Genomic DNA, 24,080 nt, shown 5'->3' with positions numbered 1-24,080 from the left:
AAAGCTGTTTATGTTCATCGGTGTTTGTATTTCATACAACTAGTGAAGCATCAAATGGTGAACTGCCTTACAGTAAATTGCAGCTGACCTATATACTGGGCTGCTAAAGCTTGCTCAATAAAGCTAGCACTAAGCATAATAAAGTTAGCACCAAGCTTAATAAAGCTAGCATCGAGCGTATTAAAGCTAACACCCAGCATAATAAAGCTAGCACCAAGTATAAAAATCTTGCACCAAACGTAATAAAACTAACACCCAGCATAATAAAGCTAGCACCGAGTGTAATAAAGCTAGCACTGAACATAATAAAGCCAGCACCAAGCATAATAAAGCTAGCACCAAGTATAAAAATCTAGCACCAAACGTAATAAAGCTAACACCCAGCATAATAAAGCTAGCACCAAGTATAAAAATCTAGCACCAAACGTAATAAGGCTAACACCCAGCATAATAAAGCTAGCACCGAGTGTAATACAGCTAGCACTGAACATAATAAAGCCAGCACCAAGCATAATAAAGCTAGCACCAAGTATAAAAATCTAGCACCAAGCGTAATAAAGCTAACACCCAGCATAATAAAGCTAGCACCGAGCATAATAAAGCTAGCACCAAGCATAATAAAGCTAGCACCAAGCATGGTAAAGCCAACACCTTGAGGATTATGTAATAAAACTGGTACATATGCTCAACAAAGCTTATACATTCGATCAGGAGCAATATTCTATGTTACATCCATTAAAACAACAGAGTAGCATACTCGCTCTAATTTAGTATGATAGCTTTATTTTATTTAGCACAAGTATGTATTTTGTAGGTAGTAATGAAGATACCAGACAAGCTACAAATAAAAACCTATTTGCATGAGTTGAGAACACATTTCACAGGAAGACAACTTCAGTTGCAGTCAGTTGGTGACTCTCCGAGCCTCAGCTCATATGTGGTTAGTGCTGATGCAGTACCATAATACACTTGTTATTCACTTTAATTTTTTTAGTATAAAAAAAGTATACTATATATATATGTATACTATATATTCACTTGTAATATTTTGTGATTGCCCCTTACATTTCATTATGACCTTATTCTATATACAGTCAAACATGGATAACTCAAATTTCACGGCTTCAACTTCACGGCTTCACGGCAATCAACTTCAATTCAATTCACGGCACCGAGCGAAAGTGTTTGAGTTATCAGAGCGTTCGAGTTATCAGAGCACTGTCACAAGTGCATGCATTTAACAGAAGATACATGTACATATACAAACTATGTATAAAGCAAAATCATAGATTGCTTGTTACAAGTTATAGGGCCCCTCATGTAGAGTTTCAAAAGTATTTATCAGGAAGTAAAGATATTTTTCTATTACTTGAGATTTGTTTGTTGTTTTAGGTGATGTACTGCCATGAGGTTTTCAGATTAAAATTGGCAAAACTTGATCGTCGTTTAAACACTCAGAAAAAAAATCCATCTTTTTCTTCTGAGCGTTTTAACAGGAATCAATTTTGCCAATTTGAATCTTAAAACATCTTGGCAGTACATCACCTAAAACTACATTCATAGCTGACAAATTCATAGCTGACAAAACAAATTCGTAGCTGACAGAAAAATATCTAAATTTTCTTGTTGGCAAACCACTCAAATTGGTGCTGTCCTATTTTTGTACAGAGAACTGATAATGAAATTGACATTTCTAGGCAAAGTAAAGTTCTTCAAACTAGCAGTATTGAAAAATTTTGCTTTTAAAAAATTCTACAAAATATTTTGCTATCGCCAGCTAGCAATAGCATAGCAAATAGCTTTCGCTATTTGCTATGCTATTTGAATGGAGACTTCTACATGCTTGAAACACTAATCATGGCTCAGATAACAACAGGTAAGTTATTTTACTATTTCACCGTGTCAAGTACACTGTGCCTAGTCACTCAAATACTCCTGACAAGTGTCAATAGAGTTAAATGAGTTACTAACATGAAAATACAGAAAACAATCTATTATATACTAATAGCAAAAAACTGAAACACTCTAACATGAATTAATGAAATGGTAAAGAGATTTTGTTGAATGCTGGTATTAAGTAGATTAATGTAGGTGCAATGAGACATTTTGATCCAGCTTGTGATTACCATAAAGTCTCTATATGAACCGCATCGTGCTGTATTTTCAGCCCTTCCTTAAAGAGGTGTTTTATTAGAGGTGACGTTCAAAATAAAGTAAGCACCTTTAGCACCTTAAAATAATAATAAAACATAACGCCTACATAATAGCCTTTTATGAGATATATATGTACTGAAAAATATGTTAGAAAATGCTGCATGGGGATAATATGTAGGTATAGCAGAACATGAAGAACATAGCATGACAACAATAACATAATGTTAATTCAACGCAACACTTGCAAATAGACAACATGTTTTGTTCTTCTATCAGGTGTATGAACAAACAGTTTTCGGCTTGTGCCTACCCTTGAGCAGGCAACGTACAGCTAGCCATGACTAAAGCAGGGTGACAGTAAGTCAATACCAGCTGCTCTCTTCGTTCTCACCGTCGCCTATCGCAACACTCGAAGTACCTGTGCAAGTTCCAGAGTAAGTTACAGTACTTGTACCTGGAAAAAAATTAGTAACTCCGCTGCAGAAGAAAATGACCATGTTCACTATCACGAACAGTGGCAAATCCAACGTTTTAAATGGTGGAGGTGTGACAAGTCATAGACAATACACCATTGAATGAGAAATACTTACCTTTTAGAAGTAGAAATTTAGTAGGTAGTTGGTAAAGCAATTTGTGTAGGCAGCCGGAAAAACAAACGTTCACATGACCTTTCTCGTACGCGTTGGCAGTAAATATTAATTGCATGCAATTTATTACTGATTAATTTATTTGATGAGTACTAAATTTTATTGATTTATTCACTACTCATATTAATTCAGTTCGCTTCGTACGACCGAATCGGAAGAAGGAAAGACCGCTCTATAAGGTGGACTAACACATACACACGCATACATACACACATACACGCACGCACGCATACACACACAAATGTTGTTGTTTATATAGTAGATTGAGCGGGTTGATTTGTAAAAGCCTACAGTATGCTTCTGTTGTGTCTGTGACCATTTGTTGCTCTTCGCAGTTGTTATGTTATGTTGTTATTGATGCGCTATACATTTCAAATGTACTTTTTTATGATCATCAGCTTTTTCTTTATTTTTTCTTTTATTGCTTCATATGACTTTTCTAAAATGATAGAATAATTACATGTACATGTAGATAATTTATTTTCCAATTCAGTTTGTCGGTTTCTATACTTGTAGCGATATTACTGATTGGCTATAGCGTCCAGTGTGGGTGTTGTCTTTCACTCTGAAGCATCCTTTGGGAATTTTTCTTGTGAAAAATTCAGCAAATTTGCATGATGGATTTATGGTGACCATCTGATTAAAATTGTTATTGTTCTTACATGAAATTTTTTGTTATCACTATTATGGAGACAGTCAAACATGGATAACTCGCCCTCGGATAGCTCGAACACATGGTTAACTCGAACGGTTTCTTTGGTTCGTTCCCACGTAATGATAAATTGCTTTAGATAACTCGACCTCAACTTGGTTAACTCGAACAGTTTTTTGCCCAACGGCTACCGAAATGGTTGTTATCGCTTTAGAAAATCACTTTATTCCAAGCCATAGAGGTAGACCTCAACTTTTCGTAATTCATAGGCGTCGTTATTACTACCATCGGCAAAATATTTTTGTCAGCGACTTTTGTGAAGTTTTGGTGAAATTTGATTTTGAACAAACATACGCTTAGCAATGGCCCTTCGAAAGCGAGGAAAAGTGAGGTAACCTTCGCATAAACTTTAAAAAAATCGGCAAAGTTGATCTTGGTTAAAACGCGCAAAAGAAAAAGATGTCTTTTCTTTTGAGCATCTCAACAACGATCAAGTTTTGCCAATTTTAATCTAGAAAACGTCCTGGCAATAACATCACCTCAAACAACAAACCAGTCTCAAGTGATAGAAAAATCTCTATACTTTTTAATAAAAGAAATTTAAACTTTACATTAGAAGCATTTAATTTGAAACAAGCCATTTATGCTTTTGATTTATATTATAGTTTGTATCTGTACATGTATCTACTAATAAATAAATAAATACATGTACTTGTGACAGTGCTCTGATAACTTGAACGCTCTGATAACTCGAACACTTTCGCTCGGTCCCGTAAAGTTCGAGTTATCCATGTTTGACTGTATATTCAAAAGTGAATGAGCATTCAACAATACATTTACTGCAAACTTGTGCCTTTGCTTCGGAAATATTGTTTGTTAGCTTTGCTATCCATTATAGTTTGGATATGCTGACTACGAACCTAAGACTGAGGCTGTGCGTGGGCAGAGCATACATAGCATACTACCTACTCGCAACCTTCCCTCTGATCACACACTAAAGCAAGTTCGAGACTCCGAAGCACAGCTTGTACGGGATGCAAGGCTGTCACACCTTCCTCCCAGCGCAGAAGCTGAGCTAAAGATGGAAAGGGCTCTTGAGCGTCTATCATTGGATGGTTCTAACAGTGAACAAAGTTCAAGGTCATCTAGTGAACGACAAATAACTGCTTACCCGTCTTCCACGGAACTTGAGGTATTTGCGCAATGATTTACTGGTAGCCTTGGAGCAGGTCATTTCATTGCTTATCATATGTATTTTTATTATCTTGACAATACATAAAGTGAATTGGCAAAACTTGACCGCAGTTAAAACGCTCAGAAAAAAGACATCTTTTCTTTTGAGCGTTTCAACAAAGATCAATTTTGCCGATTTTATTTCAAGTTCATACGTAGGTTTTCACGCTTTCGATAGGATGTTTGGTAAAACTTGATATTTTGCAAACCTTTATAAAAGTCGTTAACAAGAATATTTTGCCGCTGATGATGATAATAATGACGCCTAAGAACTACTAAAAGTTGATGTTTGTCTCTATGGCTTTGAATAAAGTGATATTATACAGCGATAAAAACCGTCTCCATAGCCGTTGGGCAAATAACTTTTCGAATAAATGATGTTGAGGTCGAGTTATCTGAAGCAATTTATCATTTCGTGGGAGCTGACCAAACAAATCTCGATTGAGTTAACCTTGTGTACTTAGCCGCGCAAAGTTCCTAAAAGGTTGGGGTGGCTCAGCCGGCCAGCCGCCCCAGGGAATACGGGCCTGGGTTCGGTTCATCGGTAAGAAAAACTTTTTCAATTTGGGACTAGTTTGTAATTGTGAACCGCAGGTAGAATTGTGTGGCCGAAATCGATAATGCAATTTGATCGCTTGCTGCCATTTGTTTCTTGGACTATCAATGAACAAAGCTATTTAATTCCACGTTTTCGCTCGTTCGTTATGATAGTTTAGTTTCGCTCATGAAATTTTCGCAAGAGGATGACTCCGCAAAAACGCAAAAGTTAGATGAGGCGAATACATAAGTGTCCTAGGGTATGTGAGATATGTATAGGTATTATATATATATGTAAGATATGTATAGGTATTATATATATATATATCTATATATATATTTCTCAAAGTCTGTGTGTCTGTTCGTCGGAAATCCGGCTATAGATCTTAAAATCTTGAAATAAATGTTACGTACCAACGAGGATTCGATCTCGCACCAAGCCGGTCGCAGGTTTTACATCTAGCCCACTGGACTATGGAAGTAGAAGTTGCTGGCCAACCAATATAAGGCATTTTATCAGAGCTATACCTAACTGCTTTACTTGTGACGCGGGTCATAGCATAATGTCACAAGAAGTTGTTCGCTCACATTATTAAACTGCCTAATGGCCCTAATAGCAAAACTCTCACTACTTCTCATTGTTTATAAGACAAAAAACTTTTCCCATGATATGTAGTTTGAAAGTTAGAATGGCAAATGTTGTTATATGTTAAATACAAATCAATTTTCTGTCCAAATACTCTTCTATTACAAGGGCAACGCCGGGTGGCCCAGCTAGTATGTATATATATATATATATATATATATGTATATATATATATGTATGTATATATATATGTATATATATATGTATATATATATGTATATATATATGTATGTGTGATATGTATAGGCTATATATATATATATATATATATGTGTGATATGTATAGGCTATATATATATATATATGTGTGATATGTATAGGCTATATATATATATGTGTGATATGTATAGGCTATATATATATATATATATATGTGTGATATGTATAGGCTATATATATATATATATATATATATGTGTCATATGTATAGGCTATATATATATATATATATGTGATATGTATAGGCGTTATATATATATGTGTGATATGTATAGGCATTATATAAATGTGTGATATGTATAGGCATTGTATATATATATGTGAGATATGTATAGGCATTATATATATATATGTGAGATATGTATAGGCATTATATATATATGTGAGATATGTATAGGTATTATATATATATGTGTGATATGTATAGGCATTATATATATATATGTGTGAGATATGTATAGGCATTATAAATATGTGTGATATGTATAGGTTTTATATATATGTGAGATATGTATGGGTATTATATATATATGTGAGATATGTATAGGCATTATATATATATGGGCTTATCCATAATTAGTTGTGGGACTTTTGTAAAGCTTTCTTAGCCATATGACGATTCAACATACTCTGAATTTATCATTTTTGGACTACAACACTTAGTGTTTGAGGCCAACTTGAGCCTTGATAATTTGGATTTAGACCAATTGTAAAATCATAGAAATGCCATGTGTAATTAGAGGTTAGTCGTGTGATCCAGAAAATCTGCTTTAATAGGAGGCATTCTGTTTGGTTTACTATTTCTGTGAGTTGAGATGCCCTACAGTAAAATTACTGCAAGTTTAGCATTAGCTAAGTGTTCAATGAGATTACCCTAGGACACTTATATTTCGCTAGAATTTAGTTTCGTGAGTAGCACACAGAGTAAAATTTCGCTGCAACTTAATTTCGTGGCTCTGATGAGTGCGAAAATATAGTGGTGTGAAAATAAATGCAGTGGAAAAAACATTACATTCCTCAGGTCCAGTTCACTAATAAGAAAAAAATTCAATTTGGGAATAGTTCGTATTTGTAAACCAGAGGTTGAAATGTGTGGGTGAGATCGACAATTCAATTTGATCACTTGCTGCCATTTGTTTCTTAGATTATCAATGACGTCTAGGTCCCTCCCGCCGTGACTTTCACACTCGAATCCCAAGAAGAAGAAAATAGATAGGTAACAACCAACTTCACAACCAAAACTGTATAACCCTTACGCTGCCATAAACGCATTTATGCGTTTTCTAGGGGCTACTGACATAAACGCATTTTCTGACTTTCTCAGCAATTGTCTGGTAACCTGATTTTATTATTTGTTGACCACATAACCCACGGTCTTTAAGTGTTTTATGAAATTGACTGTGTTGTCCGAAGATTTCTCTATAAAATCAGCCTAAAACAACGAAGCAATTTTAAACTTGTGTTTGAGAATTTCTAATCTAAAAACGAACATTTTTCTGCGAGTTCATTTACCCGCGCGATTCATAAAACAGGTAATTAGTTGTTGATGACATAATAGCCAGTTTAGATTTTCGTGATTATACAGATAATTAAAGTAGAACTTGAAAAATACTGTATACATATCATGAAGCAATATCGGCAATTTCGGTAAAATGGCTGGCACTAGGCCGGTAACGAATTTTTACATGATTGACAGTGAAAGAGATAATGTGGTTGGACCTGATGAGGGTTGATATTGTTTTTGGATGGTAATAAAATTCATCACTGCAATAATTATTCTTCAATTTTACGACTTCACCTACCAGACTTTCATCCTCATCAGTTACAAATTCGGTGACTAAACTGATATTGCTTTGCCATGCTGCTCAGTTGGTGTATTAGCTATAATGAGTTTACCAGAAATTTCCCATTTATCCTAACCACAGACGAAAGTTGCCTGCATTTCTAATATTACGATTTTATTGTGGATATCAATGAACAAAGCTATTTAACTTCGCGTTTTCGCTCGTTCGTTATGATAGTTTAGTTTCGCTCATTAAATTTTCGCGAGAGGATTACACAGCGAAAACGCGAAAGTTGGATGCCGCGAATACATAAGTGTCCTAGGGTAGTCCGCTTTTAATTTTGATTCAAAAGTTTTAATTTTAAAACTAATTCCATGAAAAATAGTTAGCCGTGTGACATGTAAAAAAAAGTCGTGTGACTTCTGCAATCTTACATATAAAATATAGAGAAAAAAGGCACAATGCTTTGGTTATATTAAAAGATGATGGAACTAAAGGTGACAACATGAGTGCTACACTAAAGTTCACAGATATTCAACAATGTCATCAATAATGCAGTCTCTCTGTCTGCTGACTGTTTTGAACTATTGACATTTGGTGTCCATTCTAGCGACGGTTGAGTATTTTACAGATTCGTTTCCACTGGCAACTACATGATGGATTTTCTGCAGTGCTGTTATACCCTTCACATTCTCTCAGCGCTGGTCAAGAAAGTTTTAATTGCTGTTGATTGTGGTGGTGTGAATTTCGAAAATCTCTATTTTGGAGTAGGCTTTAGCAACCATTCAGAATGATGCCGCATGGGCAACAGTCTCCTTTCGAGCCTTCACCAATCTCCACACCTGCCTCCTCAGACTCCCACCAACTCCATCAACTGCCCCTTTGCCATGTGAATTAGCGAATAAGTTCCACTCAAGATAACTTGGGCCATCTTGATTGGAACTTGATAAAATGAATCTTTGCTTGAACTGGGAAGCAGCGTCATCAGAGAATAAATAAAGTAATGAAACTCTAGGACTTTGCTGCTTTACTTGGGTGATCAGTGCCTGTAGGAAGGTAAACACGGCGTACTTGTCATGCTGAAGATAGTCGAAAACAACAGCATAGGATTTGACACTTCCTCTGAACCAAGCACAGAAATGAAGATGGAAACTTGTTTGCAGGTGAAGTGAGCAGACTGAATTTCATCCTGGTAGCTTGTCTGATAATTATCTGAGAAATCAACTTGAATGATGCATTCGGTCTCAGACAAACTGGCTTTTGTCTGATCAAACTACTTTGACTGGTGATCTTTGTAGAAGCAGTGATTGAGATAGGCCTTCCATTGCTCTTGAAATGCAACCATTGCTTCTGTCGCTGTGTCATTCTAGTTTGTTTTCAAACTTCTTCACTCAACTGTTGACCATCTCTGTACCATTAAAGTTGGGTCAGCTCTGAAAAGCTAGGGGTTTGATAGACTTTTCTGGTTCCTTACATCCAACACATCAAGGGCATTCAATCATCATACAAATAGGGTTCTCTCTGCTGCAGACAAACAAATCAACCAGCTTTCTTCCGGTGTTTGGCATTTCATTTCCTATTCTTTTAAGAGCCTCGACCAAAAATCGGAAGTTTTCATGTATGGCACAGACACAGACAGTGTATGACACCTCATTAAATGACCGTATGTGTGTGGGTCTAAGAGCTGCAAACTTACTCCGACTGATGACATCATTAGGGTTGTCAGCTTTGTATGGTTAATATGTCTCACTGATATTGTTGTACAGATGAAGTTTTTGGACCAGCTCACCATTGACCTTAATTGAATCCTTTTTTCCTTGAGCCATCCTGCTGATGTCATCATTCCCATAGAATTCATTGACTCATTTGATGATAGCATCAGTCAGCCCTTTCCTTCCCTTCAGGCCAAGTCACTTGTGCTTGGGTCATCTGGAACGTATTGATCAATGAGACGTTTAAGTACTCTGGCTAAATTTCTGGCACTTATTGGCAGAGCTACTTCAGCTTTTCTCAATGCCTTTCCAGCAGACTGTGCAAAGCCAAAGGGAGAAGGGCCTGCAATAAAAACAAATCCATGATAATAAAATAATACACCAACCACCAAAGAATGGTCAGCTCTAGTCAGCAACACTCCAAAAAGCGCCCGAGTGATATTACTAACTTCAGAGTTCAATACTTCAATACTTCACTCTCCTTGCTCTCTGTATATGCTGTAACCATCACTACATACCTGGAGTTAGTTTAACTGTTATAGTTTTACGTTTCAGGTCCCTCTGCTTTTGCTTTTGTTCTCTGTTGCTAGCTCTTTGCTGCTCTAGGTCTTTCTCTGCCATATCGGATTTTCTCTTCTGCATTGAAATCCTTGATTGTTCTGTTTTCTGATATATATATATATATATATATATATGTGTGTGGGATATGTATAGTCATTATACTATATACATGCATAGGCATTAAATAGAGATATATTATGTGTGAGATGTGTATGGGCATTATATCCACATCTATAAATTTCAGTGTTTACGTGTTTTCTGTGATTCTGCACCTCAGTGTGTTCGGCTATAGCTATTAAAATCATGGATCGAAAAGCCCGCATCGTGCTGGATTTGAACTCACATAGATTGTACCCGCACATTGTAAACCAATCATCTAACCACAAGTCTATGGTGGCTCCAGCAATTCTATTGCTCTTACTGTATACCTTTTTTCCTGATTTCACACGCTAATTGACGTATTAATTGATACATTGCGATTACGGGTTACGATGCCATGTTATAAAATATTTTTCACCTAACTCTATAAAACACGATGCTTTTTTGTCCTTGCCATACTAGAGCGAATTTGTTTGCCCATCATACGATATCAACAAAAATTTCACTCGAAATTAAACTTTGGCGATTTGTGTACTGATTATATACGCTATTAAGAGATATACGTTGCTCGCCATGATGAGTTCAGCGTTATCCGTCATGGTTAAAACAGATTCACAAACAGATGAATGATAAAATTTTAGTAAAGGTTTGAAGTTTACTAAAAGACTCACTTAAACCTCCTTCAAGTATGTGTTTAGTAAGCTAAATATATCTTATTTAGATTCAGCGTTTATGTTACACGTCTGTCTCGAAAGTAAACACTCTCCACGGTTTGTTCTGTGCGTAGTACATTGTAATGTTACATTTTTTTTGCAGATCATAACTACAAAATGCACTAAAGTTATCGTAGGTAATTATAGTTGCCAAGGTTAACGTATTGTTTTGTTACTATTTTTTAATGATAATGATTTTTACCACTTTTACCTCTCTATACGATATTTTCGCCTTGTGATGCCAACACTGAAACAAACTAAAATCATATAATTGTATACCAAATAATTTCTCATCGTAATCATAGCAGATCAGGCTATATCTAGCCATTACTTGCTAATGATTTCACATTTAGATTTAAGCACCTTTACAATTTTATTTTTCCTTCTATGTACTTAAACAAAATGCTCTTTTCATTATATGAAATTCAAAAGTTATTTGTTTGAAAAAGCCTAAAAAACCTTTGCAGTTGTTTTATTTTTTTTCTTAATTCATTTGAACTGCACAAAAAACACTTTTCTCATGATATGAATTTAAAAGGTTTACTTGCAAGAAAATTCACATTACAGTTAGTTAGTATCAAAAGGCTCACCATGTCTTACTGTGCTGTGTTGTAGGTGCAAAATATGTGGAAATGTGATTACAAGCTCTTAAAAGCTCAAAAACGAACAGGTAATCGCAGCCATCACGAAAACGCTGTAGTTTGGAATATCTTTTTTTCGATGACATTCTCAAACATTATGGTTATTGTTTTGAATTGTGATGTTACCACGTGAAATTAAAGGCCAATAAAAGGCTCAATATAAAATGTCTCGTAGCACTAGTTTATGACAAACATTTCGGGTTCAACCGGAAAGCCCGTATCAAATATACATGCTCGCTACTTTACAGTTTTGTTTCGGCTTGGTCTAATCATCTAGTCGTTATCTGATCATGTGACCCATACTTCCTGCCAAACAGCGCGAACAATTTCCGCAGCATTTTTTGACTATCACAGGTGACCAACAGGCTCCTCATGTTTGTCAGAGGATGATATGCGCTCTTTTCAACTAAGGTTAGAAAATTGAATGAATTTTTACTGTAGGTTTTAAGATATCAGTGCTCAAAGGGACAGCATTACGATGATGATGAAATGGACGCGTAATGACAATAGACATGGCTTTATTGAATGAGTGAAGTATATTTGTGAAAATATTTCGGTGAATGAGGTTGCATGAACGTGTAAACAGAAGCCATCGTGTTCAAGTACATCCCATTTGAGCCGTTTTGGAAAGATATTCCAATCTATGGCGTTTTCATGATGGCTGCGATTAACTATTCGTTTTCGAAATTTTAAGAGCTTGTAATCACATTTCCGCATATTTTGTACCTACAACACAGCAGAGTAAGACCTGGTGTATCTTTTGACACCAAATAACTGTATGTGATTTTTGTTGCAAGTTAACCTGTAAAAGTTAGAATGGTAAATGTGTATGTCAAATAAAAATAAATTTTCTCTCCAAAGACTTTTTTATCACCCGGGCAATGCCAGGCATTCAGTAGTTAAATATAAAATGGTCATTGTGTGCTTTCCTATTGTCATACTGCAGTATCCATTAAGTTGTTCTTTCATAGTATATATCTTAACTCAGGCATTACTAGCACTTAACTTACACTTTACTAGCACATGACTTGCACTTTACTAGCGCATGACTTGCACTTTACTAGCACTTACACTTTACTAGCACATGACTTGCACTTTACTAACGCATGACTTGCACTTTACTAGCGCATGACTTGCACTTTACTAGCACATGACTTGCACTTTACTAGCACTTAACTTTACTAGCACTTACACTTTACTAGCACTTACACTTTACTAGCACTTACACTTTATTAGCACTTACACTTTACTAGCACTTACACTTTACTAGCACTTACACTTTACTAGCACATGACTTACACTTTACTAGCACATGACTTACACTTTACTAGCACATGACTTACACTTTACTAGCACATGACTTACACTTTACTAGCACATGATTTAACTCGCGCTTTACTAGCACATACTGTAAAACCTCTAATTAAACGCTATGGCGCTCTATTTTTCAACCTTTACTCTATAATAGTGGCGGCAATTGGAGGTGGCATTCAAATAGAGGGTGGCGTTGTATTTTCCAATTGGTCCGTCAAAATTTTGGGAACATAATTTTAGCCCTTTCACGGGCGAAGCGAATGTCGCCTATATTTGGCCCTCTTTTTTGGACGGAGCGATCTTAAACCTTTTTGGATGCAATAAATCTGCCAACTTGTGAAATATATCTTATTACTGTAAATATGCATTGAGAAACCAAAATATATCTCTACCAGTTGATATCTATTGCTTGCAATTAATTTGTGATGATATTATAGTTTGTGTACTGCTTTGCAATTTTTTGGAGCTTTTAATTTTATTTTAAATTCGAAAATATATTTTTATATCATAGCTATATTTACCAATGTTGCATAAACGCTTATTGTATTTATTGATAGCTTTGCTACAGTTTTTAGCTAAACTTAGCTTTTTATGTGCAACAGAAGAGGAGTCACGAGCACCGAATTACATTATCGCAATGATGCCATCAATTAATATGCTCTAAATCTGCAAATTTATAAGTTATATAATAATAATCTATTAAATGCTACAAATATATATATATATATATATATATTCATGAACAAATGACATAAACGAACCATACTTATATTACATGCGGAAACAAAAGTTAACATTTTTTAAAGAAAAGAATTTGCATCGTTCGCCCGGATAGCTACGTTTTGATTGTTGCTTTCAATGGAACGAACATCTTGTGGTTGTCCAATACCTTCCACAATGTTTTCAGACCTCAACTTTTTTGCGCTACTGATTTAGTCGATATTAGCGTCCAAACAATTTTTTGCATAGAAAAACTGTTACGCGTTGCATTTAGCACAAATGCAACGCGTAAAGGTTTTTGTTAAATGTAGCCTTTGGCCTAAAATTAATCGTTCATCTACTATCGTAAATGTAAATAGTTTTTATATACATGTATGTACTTCAAAGTGTCAGCGCGTTAAACACGCTGATACTTTGAAGTATCGTACGTGTTTAATGATACTTAAACACGTTAAACAAGGAACTACTATTAGCCTGAAACAGTTATTTATTATTTCTGTGGTGTTGCTTTTGAAGTTTTAACAGAAAAATGCAGAGCTTTGGAGTTTGACAACGAGAAAATTGATTATTATTGATGTAAACGATTCATTATTAATACGATGTAGCAGTAGTACTATGAAATGGTCACCACCATAGCAGTACTACTGCTATGGTGGTATGACCATTCCATAGTACTACTGCTATGGTGGTGTGACCATTCCATATTACTACTGCTATGATGGTGTGATCATTCCATATTACTACTGCTATGGTGGTATGACCATTCCATATTACTACTGCTATGGTGGTGTGACCATTCCATATTACTACTGCTATGGTGGTGTGACCATTCCATATTACTACTGCTATGGTGGTATGACCATTCCATATTACTACTGCTATGGTGGTGTGACCATTCCATATTACTACTGCTATGATGGTGTGATCATTCCATATTACTACTACTATGATGGTGTGACCATTCCATATTACTACTGCTATGATGGTGTGACCATTCCATATTACTACTGCTATGACGGTGTGATCATTCCATATTACTACTGCTATGATGGTTTGACCATTCCATAGTACTACTGCTATGGCGGTGTGACCATTCCATGTTACTACTGCTATGGTGGTGGGACCATTCCATATTACTACTGCTATGGCGGTGTGATCATTCCATATTACTACTGCTATGGTGGTATGACCATTCCATATTACTACTGCTATGGTGGTGTGACCATTCCATATTACTACTGCTATGGTGGTGTGACCATTCCATATTACTACTGCTATGGTGGTATGACCATTCCATATTACTACTGCTATGGTGGTGTGACCATTCCATATTACTACTGCTATGATGGTGTGATCATTCCATATTACTACTGCTATGATGGTGTGATCATTCCATATTACTACTGCTATGATGGTGTGACCATTCCATATTACTACTGCTATGGTGGTGTGACCATTCCATATTACTACTGCTATGACGGTGTGATCATTCCGTATTACTGCTGCTATGGCGGTGTGATCATTCCATATTACTACTGCTATGGTGGTGTGACCATTCCATATTACTACTGCTATGATGGTGTGACCATTCCATATTACTACTGCTATGATGGTGTGACCATTCCATATTACTACTGCAATGGTGGTGTGACCATTCCATATTACTACTGCTATGACGGTGTGATCATTCCATATTACTGCTGCTATGGCGGTGTGATCATTCCATATTACTACTGCTATGGTGGTGTGACCATTCCATATTACTACTGCTATGACGGTGTGACCATTCCATAGTACTACTGCTATGATGGTGTCATCATTCCATATTACTGCTGCTATGGTGGTGTGACCATTCCATATTACTACTGCTATGATGGTGTGACCATTCCATATTACTACTGCTATGGTGGTGTGACCATTCCATATTACTACAGCTATGATGGTGTGACCATTCCATTTTACTACTGCTATGATGGTTTGACCATTCCATATTACTACTGCCTTCATCTAAACTTGTGGTCATAGACTTCTCTGCTAATATATATATATATAACTGTTTCACTATGCGTTAAGCTCGGCAATGTTTTTTGTTTAGGTGAGCAAAAAGCCATTGATGACACGAAATGAGCTCCTGAATCCATTTGACACCGATGATGAAGACAATGACCCCTATGCCGACCTACTCCAGCAGTCTGCTGACACCTCCTTAGCTAAATCCTGTTGTCCTGAGCTTGTCAGCAATGCCTCTTTTGGTAACCACCTCAATGCCGCCCTCTCTTCCACCTCTAATGCTGCCACCATGAAATCTCGGTTTCAAGCTACCGGTCAGCTTCTAATTCTCATCCCATCTCGCCGACAACTTTCTTCTTTCTTACAATGTTTTTCTTGTTTTAAAGTTCCTTGCGATCAGAAGAGCCATATTATAGCCAAGTACCAAAATGATTTTCATTGTGAACCAGTTGCATATAGATTTTCATTGTGAACCAGTTGCATATAGATTTTCATTGTGAACCAGTTGCATATAGATTTTTATTTAGTCGAATATCGAGTTATGTGTGAGTCGTAATGTAAGCATCGATCTTGGCATGCTACTTCAGGAGTTGTGCATGCTTGTCTTGACTTGTATCCGCTCCCTTCAGGACTTATGCGTGCTTGTCTTGACTTGTCTCTGCTCCCTTCAGGATTTGTGCGTGCTTGTCTTGACTTGTCTCCGCTCCCTTCAGGAGTTGTGCATGCTTGTCTTAACTTGTCTCCGCTCCCTTCAGGACTTGTGCGTGCTTGTCTTGACTTGTCTCCGCTCCCTTCAGGACTTGTGCGTGCTTGTCTTAACTTGTATCCGCTCCCTTCAGGACTTGTGCGTGCTTGTCTTAACTTGTATCTGCTCCCTTCAGGACTTGTGCGTGCTTGTCTTGACTTGTCTCCGCTCCCTTCAGGACTTGTGCGTGCTTGTCTTAACTTGTATCCGCTCCCTTCAGGACTTGTGCGTGCTTGTCTTGACTTGTATCCGCTCCCTTCAGGACTTGTGCGTGCTTGTCTTGACTTGTATCCGCTCCCTTCAGGACTTATGCGTGCTTGTCTTGACTTGTCTCCGCTCCCTTCAGGACTTATGCGTGCTTGTCTTGACTTGTATCCGCTCCCTTCAGGACTTGTGCGTGCTTGTCTTGACTTGTATCCGCTCCCTTCAGGACTTATGCGTGCTTGTCTTGACTTGTATCCGCTCCCTTCAGGACTTGTGCGTGCTTGTCTTGACTTGTATCCGCTCCCTTCAGGACTTGTGCGTGCTTGTCTTGACTTGTCTCCGCTCCCTTCAGGACTTATGCGTGCTTGTCTTGACTTGTCTCCGCTCCCTTCAGGACTTATGCGTGCTTGTCTTGACTTGTATCTGCTCCCTTCAGGACTTGTGCGTGCTTGTCTTGACTTGTATCCGCTCCCTTCAGGACTTGTGCGTGCTTGTCTTGACTTGTATCCGCTCTCTTCAGGACTTGTGCGTGCTTGTCTTGACTTGTCTCCGCTCCCTTCAGGACTTGTGCGTGCTTGTCTTAACTTGTATCCGCTCCCTTCAGGACTTGTGCGTGCTTGTCTTGACTTGTCTCCGCTCCCTTCAGGACTTGTGCGTGCTTGTCTTAACTTGTATCCGCTCCCTTCAGGACTTGTGCGTGCTTGTCTTGACTTGTATCCGCTCCCTTCAGGACTTGTGCGTGCTTGTCTTGACTTGTCTCCGCTCCCTTCAGGATTTGTGCGTGCTTGTCTTGACTTGTCTCCGCTCCCTTTAGGACTTGTGCGTACTTGTCTTGACTTGTCTCTGCTCCCTTCAGGATTTGTGCGTGCTTGTCTTGACTTGTCTCCGCTCCCTTCAGGACTTGTGCGTGCTTGTCTTAACTTGTATCTGCTCCCTTCAGGACTTGTGCGTGCTTGTCTTGACTTGTATCCGCTCCCTTCAGGACTTGTGCGTGCTTGTCTTGACTTGGCTCCGCTCCCTTGACTTGTCTCCGCTCCCTTCCATTATCAATTTTCCATGTTCTACGAAATCTTCAGGACTCATATTGCAAGCAGCAGGTTTTCAATAGTGGTTTCTTTTTTTAGTTGTTCCTATAATAGTTTAGATTGAATGCTTTGTGAGTTGTAGCAAGATCTATCTCTTGCGCTTTCCAAACAGATGTTGAGTTTTGTTGAGGTAAAGACGTGTTTATACGATGCGATTTAGCTATGCAATTATTATTACCACCATATCTGAGAACATGGCAATGTATGTTGGCAAGTAATGCGGAGCAACTATTCTTAATTCGTAATTTATTTGTTATTGTTTCAATAGTCCTCATTATAGAATCGAATCGAGTTCCTTTATAACATGTATTAGTAATACTAAAGTATGCACCAATATGCATACCAGTATTCACCAATAGTTATAGTTATATACTAGGTCTAATAAAGTTTATCAGGTCTATAAGTTTTAAAGTTTAGTCTCTAAAAGCAATCACTATCTGCAATAACTCAATCAGTCACAGCGAGTTGCCTTAACTTGGCTTAGGCACTATCGCTCTGTTTGAAATTGCTATTTTTTTTTAATTGTGTTTTAAACAAACTTTTATTGCAGACACATAATTTCTCTGCTTATTGAAAAAGTGTAAGCTTGCTTCTTGAGACTTATAATACCCGGTCTAACCGACTCGCTCTGATTTGCAATTTTTGTGGTATATAAGAAGAGCGCCCATCAACACTGAGCTTATAAGAATGCATACCTCTCGTGTACATACTTGGATACAGTAAGCAAATCAGTTTGAGTTTTAAACTTTGTTAAACACTCACTGTGATTGCTATACAGACGGTAGTCTTAGATCTATGCTAATCTGACATCAGAGATTAAATAATAATAATTGTGCTAGTTTTTTAGTTTTGCACAGATTGTCTAATTGTTTACAGGAGATGATGTCATATCTAGTCAAGTCTTAGACAGCAAATTGCAGGTGAGTCATCAACATCAGTGATAACTGAAATCAGGACTGCGACTTGAGTTATGTTAAGTGGTTTGACTCAATTTTAATTTTCGTCCTCAGACATGCTAGCCCATCTCTGATGTGTGTAGGTCCTCAGACATACTAGCCCATCTCAGATGTGTGTAGGTCCTCAGACATGCTAGCCCATCTTTGATGTGTGTAGGTCCTCAGACATACTAGCCCATCTCTGATGTGTGTAGGTCCTCAGACATGCTAGCCCATGGTTTTGCCTGGATGACGAAAGAATAGCTCATGCGAAGAAGATAACTCCAGTGGTTATAAACTTTTCTGATTATTTTGCATGTTTTTGTCTAATCCATCAGCCAATGCTAATTGTTGTTTTGCTTTTTCTTGTTGATCATACAGTCAAGAAACATTGCGCGCAGTACTGACGACGAGCTCTCACCGGAGCTGTCAAAGGAGCGCTTGATCAGTGTCATGGGTACCAGCGCAGCGAAAGAAGAAACATTTACGCGCTCGACGGAATTACGCGCTCGAGCTAGGAAACTGATGGAGCAAGCTCGTCACTTTAACAAGCGTAAGTAACCTAACCATTTATGTGTAGCTGTCTGCAGTGACTACATCTGTGCTAAGAACACTGCTGATACACTTGGATATATCACTAAGACTGACGCACACTTAAGAAATATCGGCTGATGCTAGCATTAGGTGCTATAAGCGTATTATTATTATAATTAACCCTTTTGCAGGCATAGCGACATTGTTGTCGTTTCGCGATACTGACGCCAATGGGCAGAGCAACTATTATGTCGCCACGCGAACATTTTTAATAAATTGATTTCTGGTTAGCTTATTGCCTTTTTTCATTTAATATTTTTACTAATAGTAAACTACAACATATTGGTCTCTGTTAGCAACCAAAAAATTAGCCATTTTGAAAAAAAAACGATTGTTTTTGCAAAACTAAACGAACGAAAAATCCAAAATAATAACATATTTAAATAAAATTGAGAATTTTATTTTTGTAGCTTGTTTCTGCTTTTGTTTCTGCTTTATGAATATTTTCTCAGAGTGCAACATCTTTCTTTTACTGTCATGGCATCCTCTAAAGGCTATAGGCAAAGCTGTAAAGGAACTAGAATAAGCACATGGTGTCAAGACGCGATGTAGGCCTCTGCAAGGGCAAATGCTTCCACAATTACTATAGCTAGAGAAACGCTTATTTAAGAAATTGACTTCAAAATGTTTATTTGTATTTACCTGTATAATAAAAACATAATACATGTATACAATATCATAAATAAAAGTGTATCAATGATTTTTTAAATCAGTTGGTGAAAAAGTTATCTGCCCAGGGGGTCTCAAATAGCCCAAAAAAAATTGCCTGCGAAAGGGTTAACGTTATTAGCGTAATTGTGTGTATAAGGAGTACTTGCTATTTTCACTACCGATTTGTAACGAATTACATTGTTAAACGTGAAACCTAAAAACACAGTTTGACCTTCCAAAATAATATAAGGAATTCTGATTAAAAAATTGTTTTATGAATAAAATGATTGCAAACGGATAAGAAAAATATGTAATTTCTATTACACACTCATAGTAAGAACTGATTTCTTTGATGTCATGGATACAAGATTACAATTACGCTTGTCCCTGCTCCCTCCGGTGTCCTTTGCAAAGTTTTCATTGCAAGACTGACCGCCACACAGTAATACTCCCTACTAGGTTACTAAACTAGAAATTCTCCTGTCATACAGCCCACGACCAAAGTGATAATGGAAAAAGAAAGGGTACTGCCGGTTGAGAAATTCAATATTAGCAGTCAATTGGCACTGCAGTGCAATTGGAGAACTGCAATTGGAGAACTGTAATGGTAGCTGCAATGTACTGGGTGTTATTATGTACAACAAACAGCAATAATGAGAGGAAAAGATTATATGTTTATATCTCTCCCTGCAATAGGAGAAATGCAATATTAGAAGTGAAATGCACTGATATTATTAGAATAACCAATAGTATTAATATAGTAATACAGTAATAATAAAAAACCAATGCACACTTTTGTTTACATTTCAAAACGTCATAGCTAACAATATCAAGAAGTTGTGATATTTATATAGACTTTTAGAAAATCTATTTAATAAAACTATTTAGAAAAAATAATAACAGTAACATATTGCCCAACATCGGTCACTATATACTTCGATCTTGTAAATTCGAATGCTTATTCTTAACTATGTACAATTATGTATTACAACTTAATTATGTATAACAAACAGCAATAATGAAAGGAAAAGATGATATGTTTATATGTCTCCCTGCAATAGGAGAAATGCAATATTAGAAGTAAAATGTATATATATATATATATATACACATGTATGTATACATGTATGTATATATATACACATGTATATATACATGTATATATGCACATATATAATATATATATACATATATACATACATATATACATGTACATATATACATATATATATATTAAGAACTGAAAACTTTTTAAACTGTTTACTACTTAAAGTTTCATGGTTGTGACCATGCATCAGGTAAAATTAAAATGATTTGAAGCTCATGTGATTATTGTTGTATTATATATAGCTGGCTTTAATCTTTAAGCTACTTGATGTGTTTTTGCATACAGTCACATGAGCTTCAGACCATTTTAGTTTTACCCATAGATATATAAACCTAGATTGGCCAATAGGGAAAAAGCCTGTCAGACTTAAATAGCATGACGTAACGTCATTGTATTGTACCTCATGCTTGACTGCACTGTTGTTAACCATGGAGCTAATCAGGAGAAGGTGACAAAGTCACATTTATTTTTGCATAAAAACCTTCTTGGATACATAATCCAGTAAACTAAAGCAATTCTGTGATAATATCTGATAACCACCATAAATTAAAAGTATAAAAGCTATGAAATGTTGCACACAAATCATGAGCCATCAGGGCTTTATTTGCCACCCTCTCCTATCTCCATTCTCTCTTTTTCCCTTCTCCAGAGAAGAAGTGAGAAGGGGAAAAGAGAGAAGGGGGAAGTAGAGGGGGGCAAATAGCCCACCCACCTGAAGCGCCAGACCCTTGCTAGGTGAATAGACTAGTATTATGCTGAACTAAACGTGACTAATATATGATGAGCCTGTGAAGTTTTGATCTGATCAGGGAAATGAAATCAATGGCTTTCTTAGCTAGAGCTGGAACGAGACCAAGGAATGCAGGGTCGGACCAGACACAGGGTCAGCAATGAGGGCCAAGATCGGGTCGGACCGGGTCAGCACGCGCGATTTTTTATTCATTTAAGGTTAAGAGATAGTTCTATTACAGCCTAATGTTGTTACATCAATGAACTAAGATAAAAGAAACCATTATCACACCAATCATTATATTTTGTGGTTTAGTTTATAGATGCAATCTACAATTTATGGCTAGACATTGGTGGATCAATGCTATTCAATGGGTGATAGATTAATGGCATGATTTGGCTAGTGTTTTTATTACAGATTTTATTTTCAACTGCTATTATAATCAACAAGAGATTAGTTAAGAAATACTTTACAAATATAGAAATAGACAACCCAGCATAGTGGAAAACAAAAATCTATCACTTCCCTAAAATTTCTGGTATTAGTGAAAGAAACTAAAAATAAAATAAATTTGCTGGATTGAAGGTTCTTAGACGCGCTTTTAAGTTCCTCAGGATGACCTCGTTGTAAATGCCTCAATAGTATTGAGGTGGACCTTTCTTTGTAGCTTAAAGGTTGACTTGCAACAAAATTCACATTACAGTTATTTGGTATCAAAAAATTCACCATGTCTTACTCTGTTGTGTTGTTTGTTCCAAATACGTGGAAATGTGATTACAAGCTCTTAAAAGCTCAAAAACGGAAAGCCGCCGTAGATTGGAATCTGTTTATTCATTTGACGTAGTCATTACAGTTTGGTTATCGTCTTGTCACGTGATGTTCTTACGTGAATTGAAAGGCCAATAAAAAGCTCACTATAAAACTTATTGTAGCACTAGTGACAAACACTTCAGGCACTTGACAAACACTTCAGGTTTTTTCCGAATACCCCGTATCAAATATAGATGCTCGCTACTTTACAGTTTTGTTTTGGCATTATTCAATCGTCAAGTCGTAATCTGATCACGTGACCCAATACTTCGAAAATAATTTTTGCAGCACTTTTCGATTATCACAGGTGACCAACAGGCTCATCATAATTATTAGACAATGATATGTACTCCTTCGAGCTAAGGTTAAAAAAGTTTAACGATTTTTTACGATAAGTTATAAGATATCACTGCTAAAAGTGACAGCATTACAATGACAATAAAACAGACGCGTAAGAACAATAGACATGGTTTTATTGAATGCGTGAAGTATATTTGTGAAAATATTTCGATGAATGAGGTTGCATGAAAGTGTAAACAGAAACCATCCTGTAACAACTACAGCCCATTTGTGCCGTTTTGGAAAGCGAATCCAAACTACGGCGGTCTCGTGTGGCTGCAATTAACTGTTCGTTTTTTAGCTTTTAAGAGCTTGTAATCACATTTTCACATATTTTGCACCTACAACACAACAGAGTAAGACATGGTGAATCTTATGATACCAAATAACTGTAATGTGACTTTTGTTGCAAGTCAACCTTTAACTTGCTTGTGCATATTGTGCAACTAACTTAGCATTTTCCTATCGTGACTGGCTTTTTCGTGAACTCCCAGACCACTGACATGTTGATTATTTCTTGCCGAAAAACGTTGTGAAACCTGTAGTCCAAAGACTATTGTCGCAAACGTAAAAATATAGTCTTGACTCACCTTGTTTTATTTCGCCTGGTCCTTCCGCTCTATAGGACTATATGCGACTCCATTTCAATCGCACTTAAACCATAACTGCCACGAACAACTTTTATCGTATTTACTAGGTAAATCAGACACGCTGATTCCGATTTTTGTACTCATAATAAATATTAGTCCACTAACCTTCAAAGTCATTTAAGCTTTTTTAAAGCGTTTCAATATCCGTTTTGAAAACAACACAATCGGCATTACAAGCTCCGCCCATGAATATGTGACAAAACCTAGCTTTTTCAGGAACGGAAGTTAGGAATGTTTTGTCCGCTTTAGAATAATAGAGATGGGTGTCTTAAAACCCATTATTATCTAAATCCAGCCTTTAAAATAATTTCAGTTTTTTATGAAAGGTATATAAACTATTTAAAATTGCTCGTAGCTTGTTACATGACGTTTAAATGGGCTGGACGCCGAGAAAAATGAGCTCAAAAAGCACGGTTTTATCACAAGCTAGCGTTGTTATCGCGCTTTTTTAAATATGCAATGTTAAATAGCTCATTTACCTTTCAGAAAAGACTGATATTATTTTTAAGGCTGAATTTAGATATTAATGGATTTTAAAACACCCATCTCTATTATTCTAAATCGGTCTAAACATCCCTACGTAACTT

The 24,080-nt window shown here is 36.7% G+C and overlaps 1 protein-coding gene across 4 annotated transcripts in view; it reads left to right on the top strand.

Moving 5' to 3' along the window:
* The window catches only part of LOC137399711 (EH domain-binding protein 1-like), an 83,578-nt gene that overhangs the window by 37,691 nt on the left and 21,807 nt on the right, over positions 1 to 24,080 (top strand). For 3 of the 4 annotated variants that reach the window (XM_068085914.1, XM_068085913.1, XM_068085917.1), the window contains 5 exons: positions 815 to 940; positions 4,352 to 4,645; positions 15,728 to 15,956; positions 18,553 to 18,596; positions 18,993 to 19,164. In XM_068085914.1, coding sequence (XP_067942015.1) covers positions 815 to 940; positions 4,352 to 4,645; positions 15,728 to 15,956; positions 18,553 to 18,596; positions 18,993 to 19,164 — 865 coding nt within the window. The remainder of the gene's footprint in view (positions 1 to 814; positions 941 to 4,351; positions 4,646 to 15,727; positions 15,957 to 18,552; positions 18,597 to 18,992; positions 19,165 to 24,080) is intronic. The other variant, XM_068085915.1, reaches the window with a different exon arrangement.

This window comes from Watersipora subatra, chromosome 7 (assembly GCF_963576615.1).
Source record: "Watersipora subatra chromosome 7, tzWatSuba1.1, whole genome shotgun sequence".
Taxonomy (NCBI): domain Eukaryota; kingdom Metazoa; phylum Bryozoa; class Gymnolaemata; order Cheilostomatida; family Watersiporidae; genus Watersipora; species Watersipora subatra.
Note: the sequence above shows the minus strand (reverse complement) of the source record. Positions and strands in the feature narration are given on the sequence as shown.